The sequence below is a fragment of the Talpa europaea genome, assembly GCF_964194135.1.
Source record: "Talpa europaea genome assembly, chromosome: X".
Lineage (NCBI taxonomy): Eukaryota > Metazoa > Chordata > Mammalia > Eulipotyphla > Talpidae > Talpa > Talpa europaea.
Window position 1 is genome coordinate 49,101,538 of NC_140081.1, and position 11,092 is coordinate 49,112,629.

The 11,092-nt window shown below is 34.7% G+C and overlaps 1 protein-coding gene across 2 annotated transcripts in view; it reads left to right on the forward strand.

Moving 5' to 3' along the window:
• Window positions 1-10,232, forward strand: part of CHIC1 (cysteine rich hydrophobic domain 1) — a gene marked incomplete at both ends in the record, with an annotated part of 53,514 nt that extends 43,282 nt beyond the window's left edge. Inside the window, 3 exons of one of the 2 annotated variants that reach the window (XM_084258773.1) lie at window positions 8,106-8,162; window positions 8,433-8,492; window positions 10,182-10,232. In XM_084258773.1, the coding sequence (XP_084114899.1) occupies window positions 8,106-8,162; window positions 8,433-8,492; window positions 10,182-10,232 (168 nt within the window). The remainder of the gene's footprint in view (window positions 1-8,105; window positions 8,163-8,432; window positions 8,493-10,181) is intronic. The other variant, XM_084258774.1, reaches the window with a different exon arrangement.
• Window positions 10,233-11,092: the final 860 nt, after the last annotated feature.

An 11,092-nucleotide genomic window follows, 5' to 3' on the forward strand; every position in this document is an offset into this window, starting at 1 on the left:
TGCAGCGGTTGAGCGCTGGGTTGCGAGACTGCCCGCAGCCTCTGCAGCGCCAGTTCGATCCTCAGCTGCTCCCCGGCCACCGGAGGAGGGTCCCACTCTCCTGCCGCCCGCTGCTCCCCTCAGCAGTGTGCTTCGGTCCTTCTGCCTGCTCTGCTCCCCGCTCTGGCTCTGGTGAATTCTCTCACCCTCCCGCACTTCTGACTGTACCCAGCGCTTGTATAAATAAATAAATCTTTAAAAAAAAAAAAAAAGTTAAGCAGAGTTTGTGCCATTGACCTTGACTCCGGCCCTAAAGTCGCCCCCTCTTCTTTAAAAGGGATTTTATTCATAAAATTATGATGATGGGACGGGGTATAATCTTCTTAAACTGCTTCCTGCTGAGAGGGGTTTTGTTTAGTGTGGCTATAAAGAACCCCATGAGAAGTTTTTGTGGTGCTAAAAATGTTCTATATCTTGACTTTATCAATGATAATATTCTGATTTTAATATTATTCTATAATTTTGCAACATGGTACCATGGGGTTAAGAGGTACATGAGATTTCTCTGTCATTTCTTAGAACTGTTTATGAATCTGTAATTATCTCAAAATAAAAAGTTTTATTAAAAGAAGAAAAACAGGAGGGGTTTTGTTTTTAATTCCCATGTAAAGGGTTTTTGAGGGTACTGTGGTCTTGCCACCTAGAATGGAGACCGGGAAAGTAAGTGCTGTGAAGCAGCTCACAGATTGCAGAAGCAGTAGGGGGCAAAACAGTATTCCTACCCCAAGGATAAAAGCTAATCTGATTAATAATTTTTGCCATCATGTTCCATTCTAACTACCCAGTGAACCAAGCCAGTCATTTAAAGATGTTGACATGTCATACAGTGAGTGAACCTGGACCTACACAGCCTATAAAAGGTGTGAAATATTGGATGAATAGTCAGGGATGTAGACACAGCATTCAGTCCCTTAGTCTTGCAAATAATTCACTTCAGTTAAGCAGTCTTGTCCAAAGTCCTTAGGTGGGTACAAACAATAATCACAGGGATTTGTTGGAAAACAATAGAAAAATTAAAGATTGAAGCAAACCACAGGTCCATTAAAGAGCCTAAAGAAGCCAATGGAGAAAATTTTTATATTCAGGTTCAAAGCATCTGCTGATGGGGTGAGGGCAGACAATTGTTTCCCTCTTTGCAGTTTGATACCATCAGTTATTTAAAAAAAAAACAGCAATAGTCATGTTTACTCATAGCCATCTTGGTGATCTCCCTGAAGCTGACTTTCCACATTCTCACTGTTGGTGGTTTTCTAAACAAAACAGTTTTAGTTTTCAATCAGTTGAAGCCAAAAAGACTGGGAGAAAAACTGGAAAGGTTAGTTTAGAAAGTCATGGCAGACATTAGAAAAATTTGGGATCCAGTCCAATTTACAAGAGCAAAAACTTCAGAAATAATTTAAGAGGTCCAGAATCTGATATCCACAAAAAGATTTTTTTCTCCCCTTTCATTCTAATTCTACAAAATAATTACATGACAAGTCATTTGCAGATTAAGTCTAGTTCCAGTAAATTTGGCCAGTTTTTTGTTTTTGTATAAACACAATAAGAACAAAATATGACCATATACTTTTTTAAATATTCTTTGCTTGAACTTTTCATAAGGACTCTTAGATTGAGCTCTTTTTTTTTTTTTTTTTAATAGAGGCATGTTTTTTTATTTATTTGTTTGTTTGTTTTGTTTATACAAGCACTGGGTACAGTCAGAAGCACGGGAGGGTGAGAGAATTCACCAGAGCCAGAGCGGGGAGCAGAGCAGGCAGAAAGACCGAAGCACACTGCTGAGGGGAGCAGCGGGCGGCAGGAGAGGTCTGCGCGCCATGTGGGATCCTCCTCCGCTGGCCGGGGAGCAGCCGGGGATCGAACCGGCGCCGCAGAGGCCGCGGGCAGCTTCGCAACCCAGTGCTCAACCGCTGCACCACCGGGGAGGCCCTTAGATTGAGCTCTTAATGGCCTTTTTCACAAGGACTCAGGAGTATGCCAGGGTCTCACCATGAGACTTCACCTGCAATACCTGTATCTTTGGGTACATTAATCTCCTTGAGGTCCCCAAATGTCCTGGGGCAACTGGATCTACCAAGGGGTGATCTTTCTTGCCCTTTTCCTGATAGCCCTGGAACCCTGAAAGCAAGATTCAAGCTGTCTTTTTCTTCAAGGCACTAAAATCTGTGGGTTCCTGAAAGCAATCTGGTCTCAAATATAACATTCCAATCAAAGTATTGGTGATACACCAATATTTCCAATAGTCTGTTATAGAGGAGAAAAACGTCTTACTGGTTTTATGCAAGTAAACACATTGCCTTGAGAAATAAGCTTACTGTTATTCATATTTTGCGGGTGTTGGGAGAAAGTAAATGTTTCAGTTCTGCTCACAAAAAGATGCAAATTATTATTGAAAAATCTTTCTAGTCCTTCACAGTTCATCCAGTCCCATGTAGCAAATCTCAGTCTCTTGTTAGCAATTTTTATAAGTCCTGTTTTTCCATGAGTTCTGCAATTTTTTTATCCTCAGTGCCATGATAAACATGTATTTCTGGAATATTTGTCAGAGTTCTTTTCCTGTGACTTCTCTAAATACAAAGCAGAGTAAATTAAAAATAAATAAATAATAGCATCTGTAAATGGCAAAAGACACTGAAGTGACCATAATTAAAATCTGATTGCAATGCAATTGACAAGGAAGTTTGCTCAAATCTGTTACATACAGAATTTTAGAAAAACCACAATTAACCAGTGATATACCTGAACATATTAAACTTTGTTTCACATGGTTTTTATACCATTTATATTAATATGTGTGTGTATGCTAAAAAGGTTTAATGTTTCTCCTTATGATAGTGCTTCCCATGAAGTTTCAACATTCCAAATTACCCTAATTTGATTAATCTCTTTACACAAGGAAAATAATTTTATGGAGTATCTCAGGAGTCTTTCCAAAGCTGTCCATATTTTTTACTACATCAAAGACTATTCTTTCTTGGAATTTTTATTTCCAGGGAGGTTTTGTCACTCACTTTAACACAGAGAATTTATAAAAAAAAATACTATATTACCCAGAGTGACAAAGATTTGAAGAGCAGATCTGTTTCTCTGACAATTCTCAGCAGTGCTGACAGGACTAGATTGCTTTCTAGCTAGCCAGGGGCCTTAAAGAACCAGACCTTTAGGTTACAAACAGTTTACCAGAAACTGACCAATTTAAGAATGCTTTTGTCTCTCAAGCAGATTAAAGAGATTTGTTTGGTTTCACATAAGTACACTACAGATATCAAAGCTTGATTTTTTTTTAAACCCTTATAACAAAGTCATTTTTCCGAACAAAGTTTCCTAAGATTTCTCTCACATCTCCTATCCCTTTTTACTTTCCCTTTTCTTACATAATTCTGTTTAACTCCTAATCTTTACAACCTTAATTTTCTAATTTCCAGATTGTAAGCAATTGTAAAATATATACCTATTGTCCCTTTAAATTGTAAGTCTGACAAATAACTTTTTGTAATTTCTAAAACACATATTTCAATTTTTCTACGTGATGTAAAGGCATTTTACTCATAGACACTAATTTTTTTTTCAATTTTCTAGCTAAGTGAGTATTTTTTTTCTTTTTATCCTTTTTTATATATATTTTACATCATTCTTCATTTTTGTACAATGTATGCTTTCTTCTCTCAGGTTTAGTCCCCATGAAATTCCCACCACCAATTCACCTGTGTACCATCACAATAGTCCCTTGTGCTCTTCCCACCTGTTTGGTTTTTTTTTTTTTTAAGATTTATTTATGCATAAAAGAACTGAGGTACAGGCCAGAGGTGTGTGGGGTGAGAGGATTCACCAGAGACAGAGTGGGGAGCAGAACAGGCAGATTGACCAATAAACACTGCTTAGGGAAGCAGTGGGCGAGTCAGGAGAAGTCTGCTGCGCCATGTGGGTTGCTCCCTGGCTGGGGATCGAATTTGTGCTGCAGTGGCTGCAGGCAGCTTCAAAGGTACATCTTAACACCTTGCGCCACAAGGGAGGCCCACCATTAAGTTTTTTTTTTTTTTTTAACTTAAGTTACAATTTTTTTTTCTTCTTATATATGATTTCTTATTTTTGCTATTGAATTTTTTTATTTTTTATTTTATTCTATATATTTTGTCTAGCATTTTTCATTTTTGCACAATGCATGCATTCTCATCTTGGTTATAGTCCCCATACAATTCCCACCCCTCCTTGTTTTGATCCTACTCCCTTCTTCCCCCGCTGTAGTGTGTCTCTGGTTTATAGTTGCTTGTTGATTTTGATTTTTACTTTAGCATATTTAGTCTTTTTCCTGGTCCCTTATTTAGGTTTTCTAAATTCTTGCTATGAGTGAGACCATCTGGTATTTTTCTTTTTCTTTCTGGCTTATTTCACTGAGCATGATCCCTTCCAGCTCCATCCATGTTGTTGCAAATGGCATGAGTTTATCTTTTTTGATTACTGAGTAATTGTATATATACCATTGTGTATATACCATATCTTCTTGATCCAGTCATCTATTTTGGGCATTTGGTTGTTTCCATGGCTTAGCTATTGTAAATAGTGCTGCTATAAACATAGGGGTGCAGGTGCCCTTTTGAACTAATGTTTCTGTGTCCTTTGGGTAAAAATCTAGGAGTGGAATTGCTGGATCATATGGAAGCTCCATCTTTAGTAGACTGAGGAATCTCCACACACCTCTCCATAGTGGTTGGACCAGTTTGCACTCCCACCAGGAGTGCAGGAGAGTTCCCTTTTCTCCCCATCCTTGCCCACATTTGTTATTGCTAGTTTTTTTTAATATGTGCCATTCTTAAAATGGTATCTCCTTGTAGTTTTGATTTGCATTTCCCTGTTTACAAGTGATGTTGAACATTTTTTCATATGCCTGTTGACCATTTGCATTTCCTCTTCAGAGAAGTTCCTTTTTAGCTTTTCTGCCCGTTTTTTGACTGGGTTATTTACTTTGTTTTTGTTGAGTCTCCTCAGCCCTTTGTAGATTTTTGTGATCAGTCCTTTATCATTAGTGTTGTGTGCAAAAATTTTCTCCCACTCAGTGGGGTGTCTCTTTGTTTTGGTTACTGTCTCTTTTGCTGTACAGAAACTCTTTAATTTGATGTAGTCCCAGCTATTTATCTTTGCCTTCACTCTCACTTTGGGTGATATGTCTTAAAGATGTTACTGAGGTATATGTCATAAAGTGTTTCGCCTATATTTCCTTCTATATATTTTATGGTTTCAGGTCTTATGTCTAGTTCTTTAATCCATTTTGAGTTGGTTTTTGTGCATGATGTGAGGTAGTAGTCAAGCTTCATTCTTTTGCATGTAGCAACCCAGTTTTCCCAGCACCATTTATTGAACAAACTTTCTTTGCTCCATTGCATATTCTTTGCTCTTTTGTCAAAGATTAGTTGACTGTAAATCTGTGGGTTTATTTCTGGATTTTCTATTCGGTTCCATTGGTCCGTGTGTCTGTTCTTGTTCCAGTACTGTGCAGTTTTGATGATTATGGCTTTGTAGTAGAGTTTGAAGTCTGAGAGTGTGATGCCTCCATTCCCTTCTTTTTTTTTTCAGGGGAGCTTTGGTTATTTGGGGTTTTTGGTGGCTCCATATGAATTTCATCAATAATTGTTCTATTTCTTTGAAGAATGTCATTGAAATTTTTATTGGAATAGCATTGAATCTGTAAATTGCTTTTGGTAGGCTGGCCATTTTGATAATGTTAATTCTTCCAACTCATGAGCAGGGGATGTCTTTCCATTTCTTTGAACAGTGTTTTATAGTTTTCTTTGTATAGGTCCTTTACCTCTTTTGTTAGGTTTATTCCCAAGTATTTGATTTTTTTGTTTCAATAATAAAAGGGATGGTATTCTTGATGATTTCTTCTTCAGATGTATTGTTTGTATATAGGAAGGCTACTGACTTTTGTATGTTGATTTTGTATCCTGCTACTTTACTAAACTGATTGGTTTGATTAATTTTTCTATGGGGTTTTGGGGTTCTCTATGTATATTATCATCTTCAAATAGTGATAGTTTGACTTCTTCCTTCCCTGTTTGGATTCCTTGTATGTCTTTCTCTTGTCTTATTGCTCTGGCTTTGACTTCCAGTATGATATTGAAAGGCAGTGGTGAGAGTGGACATCCTTCTCTTGTTCCAGGTCTTTCAATGGAAATGCTTTCAACTTTTCACCATTGAGAATGATATTGGCTATGGACTTGTCATATATGGCCTTTAACATGTTGAGGTATGTTCCTTTTATCCCGAGAATTTCAAGGGCCTTCATTATAAATGGGTGTTGTACTTTGTTGAAAGCTTTCTCAGCATCTATTGATATTATCATATGGTTTTTATATTTCTTTTTGTTGATGTGTTGGATTACATTGATTGATATTCAGATGTTGAACCATCCTTGTGTCCCTGGAATAAATCCTACTTGGTCATGGTGAATTATCTTCTGGATACATTGTTGGATTCTGTTAGCTAAAATTTTATTGAGGATTTTTGCATCAGTGTTCATTGGAGAGATTGGCCTGTAGTTTTCTTTTTTTGTGTTGTCCTTGTTCGGTTTCGGTATTAGTGCAAGGTTGGCTTCATAGAACGTGTTTGGTATTATCCCTTCCTTCTCAATTTTTTGAAAGAGTTTGTGAAGGATAGGCACTAGTTCGTTTCTGAATGTTTGTTAGAATTCATTTATAAATCCATCTAGTCCTGGGCTTTTGTTTTGGGGAAGAATTTTGATGACCAATTCAATTTCACTGTTTGTAATTGGGCTCTTTAGGTGTTCTGTTTCTTCTTTATCCAGCTTTGGGTGATTGTAAAGTTGTAGGAATTTGTCCATCTCTTCTAGATTGTTGAGCTTGTTTGCATATAACTGTTCATAGTAGTTTCTGATTGTTCTTTTGATCTGCTGTGTCTGTTGTGATTTCTCTTTCATATATGATCCTATTTATCTGTGCTTTCTCCCGTTTTTCCTTTGTGAGTCTGGATAGGGGTTTGTCTATTTTATTTATTTTTTTGGAGAACCAGCTTTTAGTTTCATTGATCTTTTGGATTGTTTTTTTAGTTTCTATTTCATTTATTTTTGCTTTGATTTTTATTATTTCCTTTCTTCTGCTGGTTTTAGTGTTTTTGTTGTTCTTTTTCTAGTTCTTTGAGATGTGAGATTAGGTTGTTTGAGTTCTTTCTTGTTTCTTGATGTGAGCCTGTATTGCTACATATATATGTTGGTTGCCATTGATCACCCACTATACATGAACTCATGAAGTCAGTTGCCATTGATTGCTAACTTACATATTGAACATGTAGAATAGTTTCCTGTGTTGGTGCTTTGGGAATCACTTCAAATATAGCCTGGTTTGTAAGTCATTTACCTGAGGGAGTAGTTTAAAATTTAACAATGTCTACTAACTTTTTTATTGGAAACCCTATAATAACCTCTTACAGTAAGAGTCAAAGTGACTACTTGTTAATTATGAAGGTTTTGCTAATACATTTTTCTTCTAAGTACAAGTTTTCCTGATTGGCTGTTTTAAATGTGTTCCCTTCAATGGAAATTCTCATTTGAAATTCTTAACATATGTTGGCTTGCTTTAGTCAATGTATAGACCTTGGCTGACTGTTATATATAAGGATATAGGATAGGAAAACTTTCTATGAAGAATCAGATTAGCTTGGCATATGTATGTATGTATGTTGAAAAAGTAACCCTTTGAGAAGGTACACAAAAATCTAAATTGGGTCTATAAATGCACTACAAGCAGTGTTGGTAATGCTTTCACAACAGTCTCGTGAATGGACTCACAGGCAGAGTAATTTGTGCATATTTCATTTTGAAAACCATGTATTATATCCCTGTATGCCTGTATGTGGGGGGGGGACTTACTATAACAGTATAATGTCACAAATATCCTTCTTTTGGCAATTTTAGGTACATTAAATTTTTCTGATTTTAATAGAAAATAGGAGAAATGGTAGGATCTCACAAAGGAAGCAGGAAAATACAGATATACATAGTTTACAAAGTTATTTAGTTCATCATGTAACAAATACTTGATTCTTTATCCTAGACCAGAAGATCAATTCAGAAGTTGTTAGAATGGGAAAACAACAGATTATATCACAAGGTAAGAAAGTTTAAGCATTTAAGTGCCCATTCATGTATTTGTATCATTAAATTTAAAAACTGGGAATTTTTCATGCCACAAAAGGATGAATTAGAGAACTAATACTCAATTTTTAATGTATATTTCTTATAGGTTATTTTTAAAAGCTGTGTTTTGTATTTGGCACTTGCTCCTGAATGTCTCTCAGTGATTTATTCAAATGTATAGGTAATAATTATTATAAATATCATAAGTCAGTATCAAAATTATTAACAAACTATCCTTTTTTAGCTTGCTTTGCACTGGAAGTTGACTAAAAGGAAATGCGAAACTAGCAATATGATGGAATATGTAAGTATGTGGTTGCTTTTAATAACATTTTTGGATTCCTCCTAAGTGTTACATTTTACTGTTATCATTTATCAGATCCTCTTTTTACCTTTTTTCTGCTCAGCCTGAACTTTTGTTAGTTGAAAAGTAGATGTTTCCTTACACCTTCTTTAGATTAGTAGCCAATATGAAATATCTTGAAAGCTAGCATTATTTTGATCTTAGAAAAGCTTCAACTAGTATGCTCTGATGAAAAAGCATTGTACAGCCTTAATCTTCTTTTAATGTAGCTGCAAACTACTACATATCTGAACACAGCTGCTGTTGAACAAAGTGTTTCTACATGTAATTCTTATAAAAATGGAATTGACTTCTGAATTTTGAGTTTATATTTGACTTTTCTTTCTTAGCTGACATTTAACTTTTATAAAGAAACTATAGGTTCTAATTGCTTTTACTGAAAGCTATGCAATCTTAATCCTAAAACATTAACTTCACATATAGCCAATGTGATAAATCCTAACATTCAAAACAATGTAAAATGTATCCAAGCTTCAAGTTGCTGACATGTATTATATATTTAATATAAACATTCAGGTTCCATTTCATAAGTAAAGATTATTATGAATTCCTTCTCCACTTTAAATAGTTTTGGGGAAAATGTGCAAATGACCACAAATTTAAAATTAACTATAGACAAAACCTTATTTAAACTATTATCAATTAACTGGATCAAGAAGATGTGGTACATATACACAATGGAATATTACTCAGCAATCAAAAAGATAAACACATGCAATTTGCAGCAACATGGATGGAGCTGGAAGGGATCGTGCTCAGCAAAATAAGCCAGAAAGAAAAAGAAAAATACCAGATGGCCTCACTCATAGTAGGAATCTAGAAAACCTAAATAAGGGACCAGGAAAAAAAATAACTATAAGAAAGGAAAAATCAAAATCAACAAACAACTATGAACCAGAGACACACTATGGGGGGTGCACGGAAAGGAGAGATTGGGGTGAAAATAAGGGGGTTGCAATTGTATGGGGAATATAAAAATAAAAGTAAAAAAATAAAATAAAATAAAAAATAAATAAACTATTGTCATTTGTATTTTATATATTAAAGTATATAAAACTATAAACTATATGTATTAAACTTATATAAATTTATATAAATGTATAAATGTCTTAAGTTTTTAATTTTATTTCAAATCTATCTTTAATTAAAATGTCATAATTCATTAGGACATTTTAGTATTTTTCTCAAAAACTTGTCCTTGTCAAAGATAGTAATACTTGGCCAATATCAGCTGCTTTGATTGAAAAATATATAGGTAAAGGTATTTTTTCTAATCTACATAACACAATTTTAATCCCTTTCACTCTGCTAAAAATAAAGGGAAAGAAGAAGGTTGAGAAGGGTAAGATAATGCAGTAGGGTTTGCTTTCCTGTACCTAAACAAATAGTTATGATAAATCAGGTAATAAAAGCTGTTAGCTGCCATACATAGTTATGTTTGCCAATTTAATTTGTCAATCTAAAGATAACTTGTGATCTGTTCTTTTTATAATTGTATATACTTTACTAATTTATAGTACAGGATCAAAAAATAATCCTGTGAAAAATTATTATAGACTTTCTGGGTTATATATAAATTATAGTAAATAAAAATTGTCAATATATTCTTTATTTGTTTTTATTTTACAGGTAATATTAATAGAATTCTTACCAAAATATCCCATTTTCCGACCTGACTGAGGAATTTTATTCAGTCACTTCTGTTACCTGTCATTTCCTACCCTTAGTGCCTTGTAGATGATTTTGGAATGAAGATGGCCTCCTTTGCTGTGTTCAACTTATTCTTTATAATGGTAGAATATTCTCCTCACTCTTTTATTTGTGTTTAGGAAGAAAATTTGCACATCTTTTTGTTGTTGTTGTTAAATGAGGCTTGTGTTTTGCACTCTCAATTTTTAAATACACACACTTACATGTATGTATGTATGTATGTGTGTATATACATATGTGTGTATGTCTGTGTATACACATATATGTATATATATTTATATAGTTGCCACTAAAGATTAAACATCAGTGCTGGTGTTTAAAAAACAAAAACTTGTTCTGAGCATGCTGCCTTATAATTTTCATACTCACCGTTTCTAAATATGCATCATTTTCCTAGGCGACTTCATGCTCTGTAATCCCTACTGGACACGTAAATAAGCTTTTGGTAGGTTTTAGAAATGGTTTTACTCTTACCTGCTTTTAAAGGACATGCAATTAATAGCACTGTTTTTGTCCTGCACTTTGCTATGACTTATGTTAGTAGATAAAGTATTTAAACTCCTAAAGACTTGTAAATATTATCTGTTTGCATAATGTAAAATGTGATATGCCATGGTTTACAGAATGTAATATTACTCATACTGTATTGCCAAAATTCTGCATAGATTTTAATATGAATGAAGTTTGCAAGCATCCTTTTGAATGTATAGACTGTTAACATGCTGTTTATGGCAAAACCATAAGAAACATGTTAAAATTTTCAGGTGTGAGGGTAGGTTGCCCTTTGTAACAAGTGGATTAAAGTTGACGTCATTGTCTGAAATACTCTG